The 25982-nt window shown below is 32.0% G+C and overlaps 1 protein-coding gene and 1 non-coding gene across 3 annotated transcripts in view; both read right to left on the bottom strand.

Annotated features, from left to right (window-relative positions):
- CADM2 (cell adhesion molecule 2) overlaps positions 1 to 25982 on the bottom strand; it is a 1096781-nt gene that overhangs the window by 159427 nt on the left and 911372 nt on the right. For both annotated transcript variants that reach the window (XM_049785499.1, XM_049785500.1), the window contains exons 4-5: positions 10813 to 10965; positions 8157 to 8294 (exon numbers count right to left, since the gene is read on the bottom strand). In XM_049785499.1, coding sequence (XP_049641456.1) covers positions 8157 to 8294; positions 10813 to 10965 — 291 coding nt within the window. The remainder of the gene's footprint in view (positions 1 to 8156; positions 8295 to 10812; positions 10966 to 25982) is intronic.
- LOC126026594 (U6 spliceosomal RNA) lies at positions 11820 to 11926 on the bottom strand. Its single transcript, XR_007501817.1, has one exon. It is a non-coding gene; the product is annotated as a U6 spliceosomal RNA (small nuclear RNA).

Here is a 25982-nt window from a genome sequence, read left to right as displayed (position 1 = left end):
GTAACTACCTCTAATAAAAAAGAGTATATATTGAAATAAATTGTAATATGTTTTAAGATAAATTATAATTTTATATTTATATAAATATAACTTATATTAAATAAAATTTATGTTTAAATTTATATCATAAATATATTTAAATATATGTTCTATGTCTTTTTATTCATAACTCTAAAATGTTGCAGCACAAACAATGAATGCTGATAAAATATTTTTATAATTATGATGAACAATACATAATAAATTATTCATAAAATTACTGCTAATTGTTTACTTTCAATAACAACTTCATTTTATGAACTCACACATCTGCTGCCATTAGCTGTTTTTCCTAAAAATATAATTTAATGTAATATTAATTGAAAACATAAAATCTGATAGCACTGTATAGAACATAAAATTTTAATGAACCTTATTGAAATGAAATAAACAAAGATATAATTTGTTGCTTTTAATATTATCTTTTTGACAGTTCATATCGTATAAGATGCATAAGATGAAAAGAAATAGCACTGACTAGAGCCAATCATAACTTTGCCCTATATTTTCCTCACTTCCCTGTCCCAGATGGAGAGAAAATGTGAAGTGTATATCCTTTAATTTCTAGCTTTAATAAAACAACAAGGCTGCAGGATCAGAAAAGATTTTTTTTAAATATTTTGTTATATCAGTTGAGTTCTTGGTATTTGCGCAGGTTCTGGGACAGGGCCTAGGATAGAGTCTTTAAGGTTCTAGAGGTACTGTTCCTCCATTGTTGGTGTGTTCAGTTTTCTGTATCATGTGCTCCATGTTTTTGCTCGTTCCCTAAGCTGAAGTCTAGGAAATTATGGTTCCAATGGTTCTGCTCAGTCTCTGTTGTCAGAATTGGGCCTCTGTACTAAGAAGTCTTGATTTTTGTAAAAGACATGGGCTATAGCCTAGGGTAGGGTTATCCTTAATGTTCTCAAGGTACGTTTTGCCCAGTCACAGTTGTCAAAGTCAGTTTTCTGTAGTTAGTGCTCTTATTTTTCATAGTTCAAAAGACGATACATCTTCTGATTTCCACTAAGTGTTAGGTGATGTGATAGGACCTCCTGGTCTTAGGTCAAGTTGTCATTTCCTCGCTGTCCTCGTTGTCATATTAACACTGGCACAAGTATATCTCCCAATGCAGCTTAGTTCCTGGTGTTGTTGCATGGGTTTGTTTCAATTATACGTCTGGGATCTGGGATTTGAGAATGAACTAACACTGTCCAATCTTGTGGAGACTGACTTGTATCCACATGACATATGTCCAGGATAGGAGGCACCCTTGTATAAAAAGTGTGAGTTCTTATCTTTAGAAGATAAGATCTTGTGTCTGAGTCCATGATTTCCCCTTATTTACTGTACCTATACAAAAATGTTTGGTGTCCTTTTGTATTGCTGGTGCTATAAGGATGACAGGCTACACGTACAATATCTGTGGTGTGGTCTGAGCTTTCATCCCAGGCAAGACGTTTTCTTAGTTTTTGACCAAGCAGCACCAAAACTGGTGAAGGTAGAGAAAATATATATATATATATATATATATATATATATATATATATATATAAAATAAAATATAGAGATAAAATTGAGATATATTGCTATAGTGGCCTTATTTTCTCATCCACAACAGAGAAGAAAGGTTCCTGCAACCACAAAAAAAAAAAAAAAAAAAAATAACCTGGGATACAGCAATGAGAAGGTATGGAGCCAGTGGTCGTTCCCATGACAATATGTTTCAAGAGTGGAGAAACCCTGAATCTCTTAGACCACGGGAATTTCCTTCCTTCCCCAATACTTGCTGTGCCTATACAAAAAAAAAAAGTGGGGTAACACAAACCCTGCCACTGCAGCACTTTTTCTGGTTTTGTTTTGTTTTTGTTGTTTGTTTTTTATATATATTATTTCCCTTCTCTTTTTTCTCCACTTTTTTCTTTCTTTTCCACTTTTATGGATATTATTCGGTGATATTTTTTTTAGTAGTTGATACTAAATTTTTTCTCCTCTTTTCTTTAACCTTTTTATCTCCAACTGAATCGCATAATTTGAATCATTCAGCCTCATAAATCGAGGGGGGGGAAGAATGATACCAGGACCAGTCATATGAACATGTAGTGTAAATCAAAAATGACCGGACTGGAACACCAAACAGAATAGATACCCAACCTATAACAAGCTGTAAGGCGGAGACCATTTGCACTAGGATTCTGGGGGTAAAGGAGGGAGATGTGGGAGACATGCTGGGAACAGAAGTGGAGGGAGGACAACATTGGTGGTGGGATTGCCCTTCATTCATTGTCACTATGTATCGTAAATAATTCTCTGTAATGAACTTCAGTCACAATAAAAAATATTAGTTGAGTTCTTTTGTTGAGTTTTAAAGATGTGCCAATCTTTTTTTACTCTCTCAGTTTCTTTTTTTCAGGCTTTTCTTGTTTTCATTGGCATGACAAAATATAATATCGTGATGTAAAACAGTTCTCCTCAAAATAAAATATACCTAAAAAGCATATTTTGAGTCTTGTTAAAATCTGTTAAAAAACAGATTCTAATTAATATATTGTGTGATGGACCCCAAAACTCTTCTGTACACGTAAGATATATTTTAAATAGCATGACAGGGAATATATTAATACTAAGAATATAATCAATTGCTCTCTCTCTCTTTCTCATACATACATAAACATATTCTTTCCTCTTTTCTTTCAAAAACTAATCCATTTTAGCCATATTATTTTTAAATATATTTATTTCTTTGTTTCCCAAATTTTGCAAAGTTCATTTTTGTGTACCTTGTATGCTGATATGCAGAACATGAGCTTTGTCATTATTTTTGTCAAAATTTATAAAAGTATTTTTATGATGGATCAGATAAAAGTTTTCAGTAGAAGTATTCTTGTTATAGAGAACAGAATTATATGAGTGTGACATTACTGTACAAAAAATTGAAGTGACCGTTTTGGACAGATGGATATGTTATATAATTATTGCCCAAAGGCTCAAGCAGAGAGATGGATTGACAGGAAAGGTGCCAAGGAACAGAGAAGAGATACTGCTCTTCTGGCATTTTGGTTATGGATGTGGTACAATAATATAGTATCCCAAGACATTAATATTAATAACTTCTAAATTATGATCCTTCCATTTTTAAATGCAAAAATTGTAAAATATCACCAAAACAAAAATTAAAAATTACTGCCTACCATATAATTTGAAGATTCTGATCCTGGGCTCTTATGCAACAGGGGAAAATATACATATAAATACATACAAAGCGATTGAGAAAATTTTCTGCAGCAAGCAAAAGTGATAGCAACCTGAATGTATATCACTAGGAAAATAAGCAGGATAAATCCATAGAGTAGATAATTGATCAATAATAAATTTAAAAGTCTTTACATATTCAATCCCTTGAAACTAAAAATATTAATGTTGCATAGACTATACCTTAAGAAAATGACTGTTATATAATCAGATTCATATAACATGCTAGCATATGTAACTGATTTTTAAAGAGTGTGGGATTTCCTGTGAATGAATTTTGGTGTTGAAAAGATTCTATGAAAGTGTGTGGTGATGTTTTTATTAGTATGTATCCTTCAAATATATTTAATTGTATTTTTTCTTCCTTTATAAACTATTTATAATGAAAACATTAAAACTAAAATAAATGTTTTCAATAATATCTGATGTAAATTTACTTCATTCATCACTGGAATCCACAGAGTCACTTTCCAGAATAAACTTAATATATTTTATATGAAGCTTGTAAAGATTAAATATATTTGATAACATAGCCAAAACTCAAAAGATATGTCTATTGCTTTGCTTCTCAACACACACTCACATGCATTACAACTTTCTTTTCTTTTCTTTTCTTTTTCCACCTAACATCTATCTACATAATTAAGATCTAACTGTTCAGCCTGATTTAAAGTGGTATGTATAAATTAAAAAGCACAAATAATAATCTATTTACATTTTTTAATACTGATATTCTGATTTTCTGGGGGAAATGTCTCAAAAAATCAGAGTGTGTGCTTTGCATCATGAATACCAGGGTCAATCAGCATCATAATGTTCGCTGAACAGCAAGCCAGGAGAAGCATCTAACCACTGCTCAGAGGTGACATGGATAAATAATAAATAAATAAATATTCACACGGGTCTGGGCGGTGGCGCTAAAGGTAAGGTGCCTGCCTTGCCTGCGCTAGCCTTGGACGGACCGCGGTTCGATCCCCCGGCATCCCATATGGTCCCCCAAGCCAGGAGCAACTTCTGAGCACATAGCCAGAAGTAACCTCTGTGCATTACCGGGTGTGACCCAAAAACCAAAAAAAAAAAAAAAATAAATAAATAAATAAATATTCACCCATGCATAATATAGATGTTAAGGTCTGGGACAATAATATCTTCTTTACATTTTTTGTATAACTTTAGATCATTTAAAAACAATTTATCACATGTTACTATTTCAGTCATTAAAATTAAAGTTTTATAGAACTGACATTAAATCAAGCACTAAGTAAAACTGTAGCAACTCATAAGATATTGAAATTAAATAATATAATTTTGAGTCTTTCCAAATAAATTCCATGAATTTCAAAAGGAGAAATATGAAACAAACAAAATTATCATATAATATTGTTACCATGTTAGCTAAAGGAACGTTGAAGCAATTTTCAGAAAAGTTAAAGTATGAAGATACACTTCAATTTAATTTTATAGCATCTCATAAGAATAGACTTATGAAATATTCAGAATATTAAGATTCATTTTCTAACCTAAATTGGTAAGGGACTCTCTACCTTCATTTCCTTTATATCAATTAATACTTTGCTTACTGGTCTTTAATCATAACATTATCAAACTATAATGAGCATAAGGATTACCAAATTACTGAATAGATATTATGTTTTCTAGACTTGAAATCTAGTATCTCATATTATATTTGCACTGAGACCACCAAACTGCATTTCAAACTAGTAGTTCACGTGACTCTAATATAAGTAGTCTAAGGGTCAGTTTTTGAGAAACCCAAAATTCAGAAATTCACTGACTTGTTTCCAAATGCTCAAATAATATACTAAGGATGCTACATCAAAATCACACTTTTTTTGATGAAAACTAAAGTCCATGTCAGAAAAATTGATAGATAAATAAACTTAATCTAAATGGTCAAATAGCTAAGTACTTTATGCATAATTATTATGTATATTTATATAATAAAAGTAATTATATAATAAAAATTCCAAGTCAGGCATCAGTAGATTGTAGGCTACTACATAGATTCATTATTATGAGAGGAGAAATTTTGAGAAAATTTCCATAAGCAAAAACAGATAGAGTCATAACTATTTAAAAACTAAATTTAAGAATAATCCTTTATAATAAGGTGATAGATATTTTATGATAAAATATATTCTTAGTTATTTCTCCCTTAACACGTGTGTTCGGACTGTATATAATTAATTTAACCACTTTGTTTTCTTTAGCTATGTGTGCGAGAAGTGAGGGCAACAAGCTGTGATCAAGGGGTCCAAAGCAACATGTGGTCTGGGTCTGCAATACCAAAGATTCAGTGCTTAGTTAAGTCATGCAGAATTGCTTGGGACTAGTAGAACACAGGGCCATCAGGTCTCTCTCTACTCGTGCTCAGAGGCCCATGTGGTACCAGTGATCCTATTTCAAGCCTCTGCAAGCAAATTATGTGCTCCAACACTTTGAACTGTCTCTCTTGGCCCAACAATTGTGCTCCAAAACTTTAAACTATTTCCTTTGGTTCAACACGAGTATTTTGGGGGAGGGGGCGGGTCACACCCAGCAGCGCTCAGGGGTTATTCCTGGCTCTATGCTCAGAAATCGCCCCTGGCAGGCACAGGGGACCTTATGGGATGCCGGGATTCAAACCAACATCTTTCTGCATGAAAGGCAAACGTCTTTACCTTCATGCTATCTCTCCGGTCCCTCAACACAAGTATTTTTAAAATAAAATAAAATAGCTCATTATTTTTGAACAGTCACTTGCTATATATTCATTACCTAAGTTGATATACACATGCTTTTTATTTTATACTTGTTTTCCCCATCTCTCAAAATCATTCAGAAAGTTCACCTAATATTTGTCGTACTTTTCAATACCATAACTTTTAAAATAAAAACACATATGAGATTTATCTAATATCCATTAGTTCATTAGCATACACTTGCAATGCCCCTTCACTACTCTTCTAGCCTTCAGCTTTTCACCTAAAACTGAAGAGCTGTATTTTAGAATTAGAATATTCAAGTCTAATTTTTGCCAGATGTATGATCACATGAAAATATTCAGCTCCTCTAGATTGTAGTTCCTGCTATTACTGCAAAAAATAAATAAATAAATAACAGGTGTTTGGTGACTTAAGTCAGTGTGCTTTTATTATCCTATAATTTCTGCAGATTCTGAGTTGAAACAGGGCCTCACCTAACTTTTCAATTGATGTCATCAGCTAATTTTAAAGTGTTGGATAGACACTTTAAAGACAATTTCTTTTTAAATTCACTTATTCCTGCAAATTCTTTGACTTGAGTTAATATATTTTGAGGTCTTAACTGGCTATCATAAATCGCTCATTCAAGAACTACAATTGAGTTCATAGAGATTATCTACTATTCTTTGCCACATTACTCCTTGGATAATTAATAAAAACCTAGTTATTTTTTCTAGGCTGGAAGAAAACATCTCTTTAGCTCTTCATTCTGTTATGAATACTCTACGTCATTCTATCTCCCCTGCCTTTGATATTCTCCCTTTATTCAATACAAAATGGACTCATTTTATACTGCTAATTTTTTTACCTATTTTATCACAATAGATAACATAATTGTTACAGTGATTTATCTATCATTGGTCTGTCTATCTAACCATCTATTAACTATCTATCTATCTATCTATCTATCTATCTATCTATCATCTATCATCTATCTATCTATCTCCAAAATCTTCTTCAAATGATCATAAATATACCCTAAGAACACAAGAATACAATACAAAAACCCCTTCCTCACATCTATATTTATTGCAGCACTATTCACAATAGCCAGGCTCTGGAAACAACCAAGATGCCCTTCAACAGACGATTGGCTAAAGAAACTATGGTGTGTATATAAATAAATATATATATATATATACATATATATACACACAATGGAATATTGTGCAGCCGTCAGGAGAGATGAAGTCATGAAACTTTCCTATACATGGATGTACATGGAATCTATCATGCTGAGTAAAATAAGTCAGAGGGAGAGAGAGAAACACAGAATAGTCTCACTCATCTATGGGTTTTAAGAAAAATAAAAGTCATTTTTGCAACAATCCTCAGAGACAATGAGAGGAGGTCTGTACCTTCCAGCTCACTTCATGAAGCTCACCACAAAGAGTGGTGAGTGCAGTTATAGAAATAACTACACAGAGAACTACCATAATCATGTGAATGAATGAGGGAACTGGAAAGCCTGTCTGGAGTACAGGTGTGGGTGGGATGGGATGGAGGGAGATTTGGGACATTGGTGGTGGGAATGTTGCACTGGTGAAGAGGGTGTTCTTTACATGACTAAAACCTAATCACAATCATATATGTAATCAAGATGTTTAAATAAAGAAAAAATATATAAAATATAAAAAAATAAAAGAAAACACAAGAAAAAAAGAAATAACTATACTGAGAACTACCATAATCATGTGAATGAATGAAGAAAATGGAAAGCCTATCTAGAGTACAGGGGTGGGGTGGGGTGGGATGAAGGGAGATTTGGGACATTGGTGGTGGGAATGTTGCACTGGTGAAGGGGGGTGTTCTTTACATGACTGAAACCTAATCACAATCATATTTGTAATCAAGATGTTTAAAAAAAGATATTATAAAAAGTTAAAAAAAAAGAAAGGGCTATGCTGATTCAAATAAAAATGAGAAAGTGACTAGTTTACTTGTTTTGGTTTTGTCAGGTTTCACTCCTGACTGTGCTGAAGGGACCATATGTGATGCTAGGTTGGTTGCCTTACCTTCCCTCAGTCCAGAAATTGATTGGTTTTGAAAGGAAAATATGTAACATGCCCTATAGTCAGCACTTTGTACTAATATCAACACATTTATTTGTAAACTTCTTACCTTTAATCTCTTTATCATTCTTGAACCATCTTATATCAGCTGCTGGTTTACTACCAGATGTTTTACAAGTCAGTTGCATCAAATCTCCCTCCATAACTGGTGATGAAAAGCCACTAATTTGAGGCTTGTCAGGAACACCTGAAAAGTAAAAAAAAAAAAAAGTGAATGAGGTCAGTATTATTCTCTAGTACTGATTTTTATGACTATTTCACAAATAGAACCAAACTGAATTTATGTGAGATAGCTTCAAATAAGAATAATAAACTACAATTAAACTTCCTTAAGATATGAATATAGATACACATACAAAATCTCTATATAGTTTCTTTATTTCTATAAAGAAATTATCTTGAATCGGAGAGATAGCATGAAGCCAGGCATTTTCCTTGCATGCATAAGGATGGTGGTTCGAATCCCGTCATCCTATGTGGTCCCCTAAACTTGCCAGGAGTGATTTCTGAGTATCGAGCCAGGAGTAACCCCTGAGCGCCACAGGGTGTGACCCCAAAAACAAATATATATATGTATATTCATATATATTCATATACACTAAAGCATTTAAATGCATTTATTTTGAAACATGGGTTTAAAATAAATTTACTAGGACTGAAATGATAATACTTTTCTAGGAGGCACTTGCTTTACAGGAGGATTTTGCTTCCATTTCCCCAAACCCCCTCAAGCTTTCCCATGCTTTAACCCACACTAGGAATGATCACTGAGCATAGAATTAGAGTAAATCTTGAATATCAGGCATGGCCCCAAAATAAAACAAGCAAAAAGTAAATTTGCTTGCAAAAGTATTCTGTAAAACATAATCATGCCAGTCACAAACTATATTTTAAGATTAACAACTTTTGAAATTTGAAAAGGCATGTTTTTCATTTGGAAAGAAAAACACAAACCACATTTTGTTCTTTTTTTCTATTTATTTTTAAAGAAAATTAAGTTTCAAAATGAAATAGCAGATTTCATTTCTGTTTACCATTCTTAAATATTTTAAAGACATATTTAAATATCTGTATATTTGGTAAAAAATAAACATTTTGAAGTAAAAAATAAAATTTAAATATTGTAGGTTTTCATACATTTTTATTACTCTTTAGAAAAAAGGTATTGTGGATTAATTTACATTAAAATTAATTGGAATTTCATGTAGCATGTAATGTAATATTTTAATGCTAACAACTTATATTCTATTATAAAAATAATCTAATAAATAAGCAGATAACAGCAATGCAGAGATATTTTACATATGATTTAAAGGATAATAATTACATATTTCTTAGGGTACTATCTATAGTTTGATGTCATGTAGAGGTTTAGTATTTTTCTTAGAAAGATAACTCAGTAATCAAGACAGATCAAACTTGTTTTAACCCTAGTAATTATACTATCTACTTCAGTTTGCAAGACTGAATTGTAAAGATGTTAGAAAACAATAAAGAATTAGAAATTGAACAATTAAAACAAAGATAAATGACAAGTCAACATACTCCCTTTACCTGACTTGTTTTCATTTCAGTTCACCCCCTTCATATTGCTTCTTAAATTTCTATGTCACATCACCATTTAATAAACTCAAGTCAGTCAGTTGCCTATTCTTGAGGTTTCAAGAACAATATATTGACTTTAGGCAGCTGTTATCCTGAAATACTACATTTTAGTAGGCATATTGAATTCTTAGTGGCAAATTGGTGAAGATTTATATAAAATAGTCCCAGTGGGAATTGCAAAGAAACATATTTCATATCCTATGCACAAAACCAATTCACTAGCTGGATTAACTTTAATAGTCCCACCCAAAAGAACAGCATACATTAGCTCCTTTAAATGCAATGTTATGCCTTTATCCATCAAAAAAAGGAAGACAAGTTCAGTGAAACAAAAAAAAAATCAATCTTTAAATTCCTCTAACGTGTTCAGTACACAGGTGTCTTTCAATGAACTGCAGCAATTTCATCTGATTGTGCCACTGACGTCTGTAGAATCACAGAGAGCTCTGAACTGCAACTTTATTTCCTCAGAATCTCTATGAATGTATTGCTTTTTCGTGTCACTTTAACCTTTGGGAAAATGGTCCAATATTTAGAGAATAAAAGCATAAAGAAGCTACAAGCTGCATGCACAAGTGGCATTATATATTTCATTTGAGAACTTAGAAAACTACCGAGTTAAAAGACAAAAAAAAAAAAACCCACATGATTATTTAAATACAGTGAACTACACAGGGTCAAATTTAAAGTCTTTTAAATCTGGAGAACTCCCATAAAGTGACACACAAAATAAAGGACATCCAATAGACATATTGAATTTATTATCTTCATTATTCTAGCACTTATGAAAGGGCCATGTGTACAATATAAAGTTGATTAGGCACAAAGGTATATTGTTGAAAACAATAAACCTGCTGTCAAAGAAAACAATGACCATATGTTCTCAGGATGTCATATAAATCTTTTTGCCTTCCTTTGTCAATTCATAAAATGGAAGGTACTTACTTTCAAATGTCTTCTTCTACAATCTATCAGAGAGAAATTAATGTACATCTATTAATCTAATAATTAATATACATATGTGCGACTAATGTATCATATTGCTGTAACAAAGACATTGCTATGATTGTGATTACAGAGTGTCTGTATCTTGTACGTACCCAGAACAGTGAGATAGGCCTTGGAAGTTTTGACAGGCATTGTAAATAAGGAGCAGGTGTACTGTCCTTCATCTGAGAGTGATACATCACTGACGCTGATACTCAGTTCATGCCAAGAAGCCCGCACCAGCTCGATCCTATTGTCTCTTAAAGCTGGAAAACAACATTGAAAATAAGAGTAACATCACTGAAAAATCATGTTAAGCTGTGAATTTTCAGCACAATGCAAAATAGTTGTTTTAGTCATACATTGAAGTAGCATGCCCTAGAGCCAAGGTCATGATGGCACAGTAAGTCCTTGAATTGCATATGACCAGGCTCAGGTTGATAACCAAGACTACACTGTCAACCAGGTGACACTGGATGCAGTCTTCGAGGTCCTCACTACCCAAAACTACAGACCCTTTAAGCTTTTATATACTTCTGGGGTGGCCAAATAATCACTTTACAACAGTATCTAAGCAACATCATGGCCCTCTTACTGAACCAATAAATTCATTGACTCAGATTCTGAGAAGGGTTCCCCTGAGCAGTTTTTGGGAGAATCCTTACAACTTCTACTCTAAATCAATACATAAATAAGTTATATGCCTTAAAACAGTTTAAGGGATAGGTTAAATATCATATATATGTCATTTAGATTAACCATCGTATTTCAGAAAATAAGAGTGCAGTTAAATGATTGCATCGAGTAAAAATCTTTAGAAGGGCCCGGAGAGATAGCACAGCGGCGTTTGCCTTGCAAGCAGCCGATCCAGGACCAAAGGTGGTTGGTTCGAATCCCGGTGTCCCATATGGTCCCCGTGCCTGCCAGGAGCTATTTCTGAGCAGACAGCCAGGAGGAGCCCCTGAGCAATGCCGGGTGTGGCCCAAAAACTAAAAAAAAAAAAAAAAAAAAAAAAAAAAAAAAAAAAAAAATCTTTAGAAGAAGAAGATATTAATAGTAATAACAGCTCTTTTCATAGAAGTTTTATTACTGTCTTATCATTTCTATTTTTCTTTTTTTTTTAAATATGGAACGCTTCACGAATTTGCGTGTCATCCTTGCGCAGGGGCCATGCTAATCTTCTCTGTATCGTTCCAATTTTAGTATATGTGCTGCCGAAGCGAGCACCTATTTTTCTTGATTTATTTCAGGAATCAAAGCATCTAGAAGTGCAAATATTATTCCAGACATCACACAAAGACTTTAAACACTTGCATAAATTAAGAGGCAAGTGAAGGAAAACTTGGAAGATAGCAGAGAAAAGAAGGACTGGTTATAGACAATACTAAGAGGAATGACCACTAGTGGAGAAAATTCAGTGAGGACTGATGTCTACAGCACTATATAATTTATATAGACTTAATTTATTTAGACTTAATTAACATTGATCAAAAGGAAGTTCTTTCAGCAATACTATTTAGGAAAGTTGGGCCCTAATGAAAGGAATTAAGTGAGAACATCAGTAATAATAAGTGATGTTCAAAAATAACCATTCTTAAATACCCAACTCAAAGCTAATGACAATAGAATCAAGAGATCCAAACTACAACTAACTATTCACATGAGGGACCTGTTATACTAGCAGTCCAGGGGGCTAAGGGTGGAGATATGATATGCATGCTGGGAACAGTGATGGAGGAAAATCATCACTGGGGTGGGAATTGCCCTAATTCACTCTCACTATGTACCTTAAATAACTGTGAAAGACTTGTAATTCATATTGGTCTCAAAAAATTATAATGATCATTCCAAGGCTGGAACAATAGTATAGTGGTGCATCATTTTCCTTGGTCTTATCCTACAGGGTGCTATCCTTGGCATCCAATATAGTTCCTTGTGCACTGCCAGGAGTAATTTCTGAACACAGTGCCAAGAGTAACCCCTGAGTAATACCGTGTGTGATACAAAAAGCAAAACAAAACAAAAAGTTCCTTAGTAGATTGGAGACTGTCTTGCCCACTAACAAGCAGTGACTACTGGTCAGCAGGAAGTGAAGCAGCTATAATTAGATAATAAGTTTCACACCTAGACATGATCTTTGGAGTAAGAAATTAAGACACCTGGAGCCAACGTAAAGACAGTCTGGTGAAAGGTTCTTGGCCCACATAAATGGCACCAATAGAGATCACTATAATTACAAATGAAACTGTTCAACTGAAGCTGCCTAATCGCATTACAGAGGTTCTGGTAATTAAAATGATAATGCCATGATCTATTGCAAATTATATCCTGTGTGTTAAGTCTAAATAGGATGGGTGTTCCTAAATCAAATGTATATTTAAATCAGATATATTTAGATCAGATATAAATCAAATATATAAATTTAAATCATATATATATTTTTTTAATATAATAGCCAAAATGACCAGATTATTCAACCATTTATGTCAAATTATGATTCATATAAATATCAAAAAATAAAAATTATTAATAGAGATCAACACTGAATTGAATTATGTTGAAATTATACCTACCACAAACTAAAGATTTAATCAATAATAATCTAGCAAATGGTTAGTCTATTTTGAATCACTGATTCAAACTTTAACTTGAAATTAAGTAATATAAGTAATAAAATATCAAATTGAAAACTATGGCAATATAATGTACAAAATTAAAACCCATAATCTTGACTCACTGTTACAGTGAAGATGATAAAGGACAGAATCACTGAACTTAAAGACAGAATTTCCTCAATCAGATCAACAGAGAGAAAACATTGTAAAAGAAAAAGAGAGAAAAACTATATATTCAGGATTTGTGGAACAATAAAATAGTCAACTCTGGTACAACTTGTAAAAGAGTGGACTAAAATAATATATAAATAAAAATTGGTTGAAAATGTCACTAATATGCAAAAGAAAATGTACAGAACCCAAAAGAATTAATTTCAAGTTAGAAAACCCTCAAGTTTATATGTAAGTATATTAAAAATTAAATTTCTGAAAACTAATGTCCAAGAATTGTAAATGTAGTAGAGATTTAAGTTACATAAGAAAATTCAATGATATAACACTTCTCTCAACATTATAAAATTGACACCAGTCCAAATAACAATAGATTTCTCATTTCAAACCATTGATAGCAGAAGTTGTGGCAAAATTTGTCAAGTACTAGGAGCAAAAAGATGATATCTCAAAAATGAATCATTATCTATTGTTGAAATAAATCTTTAACTATCAAAGGGAAATTAATAAAATTGGAATAGGAAAACTAAGAATATTTGCTTCTAATTTATTTGTCTCAAGAGCAATTCAGATTCTGCAAACAGTAAAAATCTGCTTGAATATCAAGAAGGCGATAATAGCTGAAAAAAAAAGAAAAGAAAATGTGGATAAATGCAATAGAGCTTCTACAAAGTTTGCTGCTAATGATCGTAGGTTTATCAGTATACAAAATAGATATTCAAATTAAACATTTATTGATAATTAATCATGACATCATTTAAAATGTTTTAAGTTAAACCACATATTGGGCAGAAATTCGTAGTTTAAGAAACGGCTACAGATTAATCTTTTGATTCCTAATTTTTTCAGATAGTATAATTTTTGAAAGAAAAAATATAACATAAATTTATGATGTGTCCAAAATATTCCTGAAAATAATACTTGAGAAGTAATTCTCAAGTTAATGCAGAAGTGGGCAGGGCAAAGAGAACTAATAGACAAAATGTTCTAAATTTTATTTGAAGCATTGTTGCTATTAGTAAGCCAGTACATATTACATATTACAATGCCAGGAGCAAATGTAGAGGGGGAAAATCCCTTTATAAATATGTATATTTATTAAAATGTAATCCATGTATACAATTTCATAAACACAATATAGATATAAGAATGATTAGTGTTAGCAAAGTTTAAGGATTTTAAGGTGTGAAGAAAAGTAGAATTGACAAGATGATTATAAAATTACAGAACACCCCAAATTCGTTGTGTATCTTGACCTAGAAATGTATAGAAAGTGCAATTGATAATTTTCAAACAAAATTGGTGGTGGGACTATTAGCATTAGTTTCTCAACTATAATATCCTTTAAGAAGTTCTTTAGGGAATGTTTAATGAGTTCACTCTATTATTTCTTTGGTGTGTATCAATAAATTTTCTTTTAAAATGTATTTAAGTTTGATATAACTTTTACAACATCAAATCTATAATTACATTACTTACAATATAAAATGTACATAACTTGAAATAGATTGTAGAATTTCAGCAAAGTAGTAAGTGAATCCTAAATTTTATATGGCATGTGTTCTATTTTTTTTTTTGTTATATTGTTAATTTGACTCCATACTGTGTTTATATGCCTTGGATAAAGAGTGTGGAAGTTTAAGACATATAAAACATTGAAAAATTCTAAATTTTGATATATTTAAACACATTAAAATGATCCCAACTCACATTAAAGTATAATTCCAGGCTAACATTTTTGTTAGCTATTATTTTATAAAAGCATACTTGTAAATATTTTAAAGTGATTTTTTTCAAATATCTGAAATATGAAAAATATAAATAAGATTGTTATTTTTCTTTATTTAGATATAGCACACATGTTACCAATACGATTTTGTAGTTCTGTGTCTCCTATATATTCTGATATATGACTTATTCAGTTGCCAGAGGAAAACAGTGGGAGAGAGATTTATTATCTCCCAATTGGACTTCATGCTATATCAACCACTTTTCAAAGCTATACTTTATTTAAAAATATTCATTACTCTTTTATGTTCCAAGAGGTCACCAAAAGGAAAACCTCATGCTATTCACCTTGAATTCAATCTCATTTTCAAACAGGTCCCACTGACAGAATTTACAATTTTCAGTGAGTCTTGGCCAAAAGCACTTATATCTATTTTTGTTGGACTACTTTGTGAAAACTATATAACATCACAGAAGTTAAGCTTTATTACTCAACACAAACACAAATGTGAAAAAATTAGATTTAAGTCATTTTCATGGGGTAAAGTAAAAGCTGCTGAATTTGCGAACCAAAAACTAACTTTAGGAACTTTTACAAGATCAGGTATCCTATGGATAATAATTTTCTTATTCATTTAAATTATTAGATTGAAATGACGGCTAAGTAGTATCACAGTATGCAAAGTATCCTGAAATGATACTCTAGATATTATTTAAGTCTTCTGAATTTGGTAATATAATTAGGAGTTTAAGAAATAAGTGTCTCAAATGCCTGTCAGTTAAATTTACCAAATCATATGATTTTTTTCATATATTTATGGTAATTCATTATTCTTTACTTGAAAAAAAACAGAATATCTGTTTTAATATGCAGCCCTTCAAAGATTATATAAACTTATGCAAGCAACTGTTTAAGATGATTCAGTCTGATGCTTAGGTGGAGGTACTACGATTAAGAAATCATATATATAGTGTTGTGTGTGTGAATACATATCAAAATATCAAAATGCATATGAATACATATAAAATATTAAATATAAAGATATGAAAAACTATTACAAGAAACTCAATGGTAACAAATCAGTACAGGTATTTCTTATGTGGGAATATTCTTGAAAGTGTATTGACAAAAACCTGAATGTTTAAAGAATTATTTGTGCATATTTAATTTATTTTAATATCTATTTTAAACATTCACATATCGATGACATTAGTCAGATTTGTAAATGCTTATGATATTATCTATAGTTGGTTTTATCATAGTATATAAAATATTAAAAGGATAAAGAGTAAGGCAAAACCTTCAATATTCAAAAGACAAGTCACTGTGTTTTCTCTGGGCAGAATAATTTTGCTTTCTTCTCCTGCACAAGAGGTAGTCAATGAATGGGCTGATGAAGCCATCTAGTAGGAAAAAAAAATAACTGAACTAGGAAGTTCTCTTCAAGGTCCTCTACAGGAGAGAAACCAGAATAATAATAAAGGGAAATGAAAAAAAAAGAAATGGGTGTCCCTTTTTTGACACTATAGAATACAAGTACCTAGAAAACATCAATGCTACTATTTTTGAAAAACTATTAGTATATTGCAAAGGATTTTAAAAATACTGAATGAGTTATCCCTAAAGCTTCTGCCACACCTATTTTAGTCTCAAAAATGTATATAAAAGATAGAAGCTAAGCAGATAACATCTATATTAAATGTTCTGTGTAGTAAATTCCAAACCTATAGTGAACCTAAATAGGACGAGCAATAATGCCAGTTTAAATCAGTTCAATCAAAAAAAAAAAAAAAGAAAAAAGAAAAAAGCTTTCAACTGAAAACGAAATAGTATTTTATTATTATAACATTTGCAAAAACAATTCAACAACTCAATTTATTGTCAAAAGGGCTTTCAAATATCCTAGGAATAACTGAAGAAAAGGTATCAGTATATGTAATAGAAAAGTGGAAACGTATAGTTCACAGTGAAATAAAATAAAGTAAACTTCCCAGCAGCAATTAGTTGTATGCCACACACTAAAGAGGAATGTAAAGACTTAAATATCTGAACCATTATCCTTTCTTGGTTCCCTCCTTTTTCTTCCTTTCTTTCTTAATTCCCACCTTTTCCCTTCCGTCTTTCCTTTAATCCTTCCTTCCAGCCTTTTCCTTCCTTTTGTCCTATCTTCTCTCCCTCTCTCCTTCCTTCGTTTCCTCCTTTCTTTTTACTTCCCTCCTTTATCTTCCTTCCTTATACTTTCTTCCTTCCTTCCTTCCTTCCTTCCTTCCTTCCTTCCTTCCTTCCTTCCTTCCTTCCTTCCTTCCTTCCTTCCTTCCTTCCTTCCTTCCTTCCTTCCTTCCTCTTCCTTCCTTTCTTCTTTCTTTCTTTCTCTTTCTTTCTTTCTTTCTTTCTTTCTTTCTTTCTTTTTCTTTCTTTCTTTCTTTCTTTCTTTCTTTCTTTCTTTCTTTCTTTCTTTCTTTCTTTCTTTCTTTCTTTCTTTCTTTCTTTCTTTCTTTCTTTTCTTTCTTCTTTCTTTCTTTCTTTCTTTCTTTCTTTCTTTCTTTCTTTCTTTCTTTCTTCTTTCTTTCTCTTTCTTTCTTTCTTTTCTTTCTTTCCTTTCTTTCTTTTTCTTTTCTTTCTTTCTTTCTTTCTCTTTTTCTTTTCTTCTTCTTTCTTTCTACTTTCTTTTCTTCTTTCTTTCTTTCTTCCTTCTTTCCTCCTTTTCTTTCTTCTATCTTCTTTCTTTTTTCTTTCTTCTTTCTTTCTTTCTTTCTTTTCTTTCTTTCATCCTATCTTTCTTTCTTTTTTCTCTTTCTTCTTTCTTTTTCTCTTTTCTTCTTTCTTTCTTTCTTTTCTTTTCTTTCTTTCTTTCTTTCTTTCTTTCTTTCTTTCTTTCTTTCTTTCTTTCTTTCTTTCTTTCTTTCTTCTTTCTTTCTTTCTTTCTTTCTTTCTTTCTTTCTTTCTTTTTCTTTCTCTTTCTTTCTTCCTTCTTTCCTTCATCTCCCTTTCCTTCCTTCAGTCTGTTTTTATCCTCATTTCTTCCCTTCTTTGTTTCTTCCTTTCTTCCATCTGTCCTTCCTTCTTTCTATCCTTTCTTCCTTTCCTACTTTCTTTCTTACTTTCCTTTATTCCCTTTTTCCTCCTTCCTTCTGTTTTCTTTCCTTTTCCATTTCATTCCTTCCTTCTTTCCTTCCTTCACTCCTTTCTTCTGTTCCTTCCTTCATCCTTCTTTTCTTCTTTATTTCCATTCCTATTTAACTCCTCATTTCCTTCCTTCTTCCTTCCTTTTTTCCTTTCTTCCTTCTTTTTTCTTCTTCTTTCTCTTCTTCATTTCTTTCTTCCTTTTTTCTTTTCCTTGTTCTTTCTTTTCTTCATTCCTTCTTTGCTTCCATTCTTATTTACTTTCTCCTTCCATCTTTCCTTCAATTTTATTTTGTTATTGGAACACAAATTTAATTAATTAATTCATATTTATTTTAAATAAATAAATTTAACAATAATACTACTACCATATTTCTCCTGACTTCATTTACTTAAATACCCAACTTTGGAATTTAAAATATATTTGCATCAATAGTTTTTCTTACCTATGTGTTCGTAAGATCATAATATGATCCACAACTCTTAACACAAACATTTTCAAACATTTAGTATGATTTCAGTGAGAAAAATATCGTGCCACATTTTAAGATCTTAAATAATGATAAAATTATATTTACTGTATAATGACTTTTAAGAGGATATTACAAAAGAAAATTATTTTTATATCTTCCTCATTTTTACTCTTGATCTAAATTTTTCACCAAATCAGGATGTCATATTTCATCATATTTCTCACAGGTTTCATATTATAATATCTATAGAAGTCAATTAATAATTTACTAAATTATATTGAACATGTGGACCTTAACTATTTACGTACATAATAGATGAATGCACTTATTGAAACTTAAAATTTTAATACTCCACATATTATATGACTTTTATATACACAATGACTTGATAATAAAATTATATTATTTATAAGCAGATAACAAAGAATAAAAACTACTATAAGATAATAAAAGTCACTTCAAATATCATATTGGAAATTAAATATCTAAGTTGAGCATAAGCACCCATTCAAATACCATACAGCATTGACCAAAATAATTACAACATACATTAAAAAGTTTTAAGTATTTATTTACTAAACCAAGCAATCATTTCCACTTGATAAAGTAAGTTTCTATCATTGTTGTGCAAAAACTATTCTCCATGGTCTTAGCTCGCACCCTCACCACCCAAATGTCCCATTGACTTCACAAAGAATTTAGATCCATTCAATATAGTAAATCAAGTTTTGCACAACTGAAATACATACCTAGAATGCTGCCGATAGATCATTGATTTATTCTCAGGTTTTATTTGTTGTTTATTCTCTGAGAAGAGTCTTTTATATGAATCTACCTGTGTTGTTTTTGAATGAGCAGATCAACACGCACCTCTACCTTCTACCCTCCACAACAGTCACTTCTGCAAACTGCCCATGAACCCCTGTAGCAACTGGTTGCTCACTTGTGCCCCTACAGATTTTTTTTAGAATTGACATTAGACAACTGATTAATACAATTTTGATAACTCTGGTGTAGTCAACTGAAATGTCTACTTCTCTAGAATATGAACCAGAAAATGGGAGTCAATGAGTTATGTACTATATTTTGGTTACTATACTTAAATTTTGTTATTAAACCCCACAAATGAGAAAGAATAATAAGTACAGTAAACTTCATTTCACAGTAGGCCATCTATAGTTATTTTAATATGTTATATCTTTTTTTTTTGGTTTTTGGGTCACAGCTGGCAGTGCTCAGGGGTTATTCCTGGCTCCAAGGCTCAGAAATTGCTCCTGGCAGGCACCAGGGGACCATATGGGGCGCCAGGATTCGAAACTGATGACCTCCTGCATGAAAGGCAAACACCCTTACCTCCCATGCTATCTCTCTGGCCCCTATATGTTATATCTTAATATTGGTATATATGAATATGTATCAATAGCAGATGTATATATAAAGGAATTGGTATATAACCAATAAATATATATATTTTATAATTAATATTTATAAAACCAACAAAAATATATATATGATATTTATTTGCTTGAATGAGCTGGAGATTGAAGCAACATTCATACATTGAGCCCAATCACTGGCTCTATAATTGGATTCACCCTACATGACACTCAAAACATGACTAGATACAGTACAATATTAACATAAAGAAATATTCAGGGACTAGAGAAATAGTTCCGCATGTCGGGCACTTGTTTTTCATTAGGTTGATATAAGACATTCAACCCCAGTTGCCATATGGTCATCATGTCCCACTAGGAATGATTCCTGAGCCAGGTCATCAAGGAATGTGGTTCAAAAAATAACATAAAATAGATTTTTAGTCATTTATCTTAATAGAGTCTCGCTATTATTGTTACTATTAAACATTTTATTCAATAGTATACAATTATTTTTGATAATATAAGCTATTTTTAATAGTACTAGTAAAAATAAGCTTCCAGAAATAAAGGAGGTTAACAATATAGACAGAATAAAAATATCAAGCTACTGAATCCTTTTCTGTTTTGTTCTTTCACAGTCATACAACATAAAACAATCTAATCCTATCTTCTGGAAATTGGTAAAAACCAGCCAATGCTCCAGTGCTGATACTTTGGAGATACCCAAGTTTCAGCTTGGACTAAATTTTTACTGAAACATAGTAAATGGCTAGTTTCAGAACAGAAATGCGAACAGAATCCAAGCAATAAATCTGGAAATGGTGTCACTGTTTAGATAGGAGGTTTTTCCGGTGATAGAATTTCAATTTTTAAACCCATCTTTTTTTTGTTTCAACATATATAAAACAAAAAAGTCACTATTCTTATTCCTTATATCTGTATCTGCCACCATGAATCATTTAAAAAAATCAAACAGTACAACTTAAATTTATTAAGTTATAATAAACTTAGATATGTAAAATATGGTAATGCATTTAAATAATGAATGTAAATTTCATATACATTTTTCAGTCAGTATTTTCTAAACCATGATACTTTCTCAGTGTCCTTATTATCTTGCTTGGAGCAGGATAGATCAACTTATTTGTTCTATTAGATTTCTAAACCTTTGAACACAGACCACTCATATGCATACTACACTCATAATTCTTTGTAATTATTTCTACTCTCAAAAATTCCAAATTCACGGGCAGAGTGATAGCATAGTGGCAGCAAGTTTGCCTTGCATGTAGAATCTCATATGGTCTGAGCCTGTCAGGAGTGATTTTTGAGTGCAGAGCCAGGAGTAACCCCTGCTGGGTTTGACCCCAAAACAATAATAACAGTAAATCCCAATCCAGTGAAATATAATTCATAAAGATATGAAATATGTTTTTCTAATCTATTTCATATCACCTTTCATAAGTGCCTAAAATTTATATATACATAAGCATGTGCAAAATAAGTTCAGAAATCCATGCTTCTCAGAAAGACTCAGATTATTTCAGCGTGTCCCTAGATCACACTTGCTTTTTAGTTTTTACATCAAATTGATTTTTAGATAAATTCTTGCATGTGGGGCCAGAACGGTGGCGTGGAGCAGTAAGGCATCTGCCTTGCAGGCGCTAGCATAGGACTGACAGTGCAGTTCATTCCCCTGGCATCCCATATGGTCGTCCAAGCCAGGAGCGATTTCTGAGCGCATAGCCAGGAGTAACCCCTGAGCATCACCGGGTGTAGCCCACCCAAAAATCCAAAACAACAACAAAAATTCTTCCGTGCAACTTGTCATCAATCACACTTAAGTGTTTCTTTATCATTTCAGGGCACACACAGACGTATTCATATATATGTATATTTACTTATATAAGCTCAATAATTTGATGAGACAGAGAGAAATGTTCTAAAATATTGTTCTTTTTTTGTTTTGTTTTGTTTTGTTTTTTGGGGTTTTTTTGGGGGGGGGGTTTGGGCCACACCCGGCGGTGCTCAGGGGTTACTCCTGGCTGTCTGCTCAGAAGTAGCTCCTGGCAGGCACGGGGGACCATATGGGACACCGGGATTCGAACCAACCACCTTTGGTCCTGGATTGGCTGCTTGCAAGGCAAACGCCGCTGTGCTATCTCTCCGGGCCCTAAAATATTGTTTATGTCCTAATGTATCTCATTTATATTATTAGTTGGTAATCTCCTAGAGAATCCAGTCATGTATGTCTACAGACCACAGAAATTATTATAGTTTTCTGATATGATTTTCATTTTATCAGATAAATGACTGAATGAACAAGTAAAAGCACAAGTTAATTAATAACTTAATAGCAGGAACATCTAGGTATTAATCTCATAATATAAAAATAAAGTAGATGATCTAGAGAAAACATAATAATCAAACTTGAGTCAGCAGTTGGAAGGTCTAATTCACTATAGATTTTTCCACCCCAATAATTAGTACCTAAATATCTAGATTATTGTTATTTATAGTTTCAAAATATTACTTCAGCATTAAATAAAATACAGTCATTTCCATAATTTAAGAAAATGTTAATTTGTTAATTTTAAGGACTAAGTTTAGATTTTTTGTTTTACTATAGTTTATATTAAAATATATAAAAATTTAAGTGACTTTAATTGTTATCTATATCTATTTTTTTGGGGGGGGGTTTGGGCCACACCCGTTTAATGATCAGGGGTTACTCCTGGCTAAGCGCTCAGAAATTGGGACCATATGGGACGCCGGGGGATCTAATAGTGGGCCTTCCTTGGCTAGCGCTTGCAAGGCAGACACCTTACCTCTAGCGCCACCTCACCGGCCCCTCATATTATATATTTTAGTGACCTATAACTGCGTTTTATAACTATGGATTAAAAATTAAAATATACCCACTTAAAAATTATCTTCCTTATTTCTTCTTTAACTTAAAAAATAGAAATTTGCAAAAACAAAAAATACATTAAAATCATCCTTCATATCTCTACCTATCCAGATATTATTAAAGCTATCTATTTCATAAAATGAATTTCCTATTGGATGTCAGGTTGCAGTTCAATGTATTTAAATACAAGGATCTCTTTTATCACGGAACAGTAAAGGAATATTTAATTCGTGGAGGGCAATGTACATTGTAGAAGCATCAGGGATAGACATTCAACCTCTGAGAAAAAGTGAGAAAAAAGAAAGCATACATTAGAAAATTTAATAGCAGATGTCTAGAAATGAACATACTACTTCTGCATACTTTCTATATTTAGGCATGTGACATTAAAACAAGGGAGACAAAGGAAGGAAAAAGTAATTATGTAAAAGAAAATCATTTTGGTCATGCTACTTAAGACTTATTGGAACTTTTTTATTTTTTTTTAGTATTTATATAGAAAAAATATTGTAGAAATGCAGGGAATTTAAAAAGTAGCAGCCAACATGATTTTCTACAGTTAATAGTCTTGTTACAAAATCTTATTTAAAAAGTAAACTATAAATATTAATTATTAATCAACACTTTATGATCATGTTCTCACAACACTGATTTTAAATTCAAGAAGAAAAAATATTCATAGTGTTATCACTTCAAATTGATAGTATTACATTTTTTTATTTTTTTTATTTTACTTTTTTTTTTTTTAGTTTTTGGGATCACCTGGCAGCGCTCAGGGGTTACTCCTGGCTCTACGCTCAGAAATCGCTCCTTCCAGGCTTGGGGGACCATATGGGATACCGGGATTCGAACAACCAACCTTCTGCATGAAAGGCAAACGCCTTACCTCTATGCTACCTCTCCGGTCCCGATAGTATTACTTTCTTTTTTTTTTTTTTAATTTTTTTTTTTTTAATTATGAGAACAAGGATGCAAAGAAAGAGGACAAGGTAAAGTTACAGTGGAAGGACAATACATAACATAATTCTCAGAAGTCCCCTTGCTGATATCCCAACTTTGAAATTTCATCCAAAGAACATTAAGATTGTAACACACTATAATATTTCTTAACAGCACACAAGGCAATCTAAAGCCATAAAACTTATATAACTCCTTAAACATTACAGGCATAGCATTAAAGAAAGAGATTTGACTTTCTACTTTTTTTTTTTTTTTTTTGGTAGTTTTTGGGTCACACCCGGCAGTGCTCAGGGGTTACTCCTGGCTTCATGCTCAGAAATTGCTCCTGGCAGGCACGGGGGACCATATGGGACGCTGGGATTTGAACCGATGACCTCCTGCATGAAAGGCAAACGCCTTACCTCCATGCTATCTCTCCAGCCCCCCCGATAGTATTACTTTCTAAGCTATAAACATTCTAGCTTTAGAAATCAGGATGTGACTTATTATGCATTATTTACTAAGATTTTAAGGGTAAAATGTATTCATCTTGATATATTACCTATAAATGTGCATTAATTATGAGAATGGGTAAGTTTCAAACTATTATTTTTATTCTGATATCACTTTTAGATTAAATTCTTACATGATATTCAAAATTGATCAATTATATAAAACGTATAAATTATATAATGATGTATTCATCTGAAAATGTGAAATACTCAATTTGATAGTTTCAAATAAATTTTGGTTTGTTGGATCTACTAGTCTTCTCTTTCATTTACACATATATTATGGAACTCTGGTTTCAACACTTTTTTGGGGGGGCCACACCTGGTGATGCTCAGGGATTACTACGGGCTATGCACTCAGAAGTTGCTCTTGACTTGAAGGATCATATGGGACGCCAGGGGTTCGAACTGCCATCCGTTCTAGGCTAGTGCGCACAGGTCAGATGCCTTACACTTGTGCCACCTCTTTGGCCTCAGGTTTCATAAATTTTATATTTAGTAAAATACATGTTGAACAAAACAAATATTAGTCCTAAATCTGTCAATTGCATAAGATAAATGTGTTGATTTTGGAAAATTCTTGGGCAGTGTTCACTGCAAAAGAATATTGAAAGTAAGAAGTAGTAGCTGGCACGAATAAGAGTTCTTATTTATTTTTCTCAGTGCCACTGACTGTTAGAAGTTACCTAAAGACTGATTTGGATTTAATACAGAAACTGTCCTATTTATTGAGCTCTTCACAGTTGTCTTCAGCAAGCTCATGAATCAAGAGCATTGTCACAAAAGTTGTTCAAGTAATGGCTTTGGTCTCCTGCCAGGAATGTTTAAATGCATTTTTCTTATGGCAGCAGTACATGTCCAAGTGACTTTTGAAGTTCTGTGTAATGATTCCAGCAATCTACCTTAAAAATATACCTAGTAGCAGAGCATTATTTTTTATCATAAATTAAACTCAATATTAAATAACCCCTTATTTCAATGATCAAAAACCACTCACTCAGTGATACATTATAATCTAGGCCTACTTCAATTATTAGAAATTGTCAGTTGATTTAGCTTTAAAAAATGAGCTAGAATGATGATGATTTCTTAATGATATATCATGTGACCATGATCTAACTTCATGTGATATGAAAATTTAGTTTCAATATGCATATAATATATCATGTGACTATGATTATAGTAAAATAAAAATACCAAATACAAATTCATTTTGAACAAGTTGGAATTGAAATAAAGAGAATAAAGTATTGATAAAACATTTTTCAATATCTGTACTTAGCACATTATATAGCACATTATTTGGATTCTTTTCTCAGAGCATTACTATTAGACATTTTTCTATGAAAACATTGTAGTTTATATTGTGCTAATATATATGATTCTATGTATAATCATTTCTGAGTTTGTTAAAATTAGAAGAAATGTGTT

Source organism: Suncus etruscus, chromosome 13, assembly GCF_024139225.1.
Source record: "Suncus etruscus isolate mSunEtr1 chromosome 13, mSunEtr1.pri.cur, whole genome shotgun sequence".
Classification (NCBI taxonomy): domain Eukaryota; kingdom Metazoa; phylum Chordata; class Mammalia; order Eulipotyphla; family Soricidae; genus Suncus; species Suncus etruscus.
This window is presented reverse-complemented; position numbering and strand designations above follow the sequence as displayed.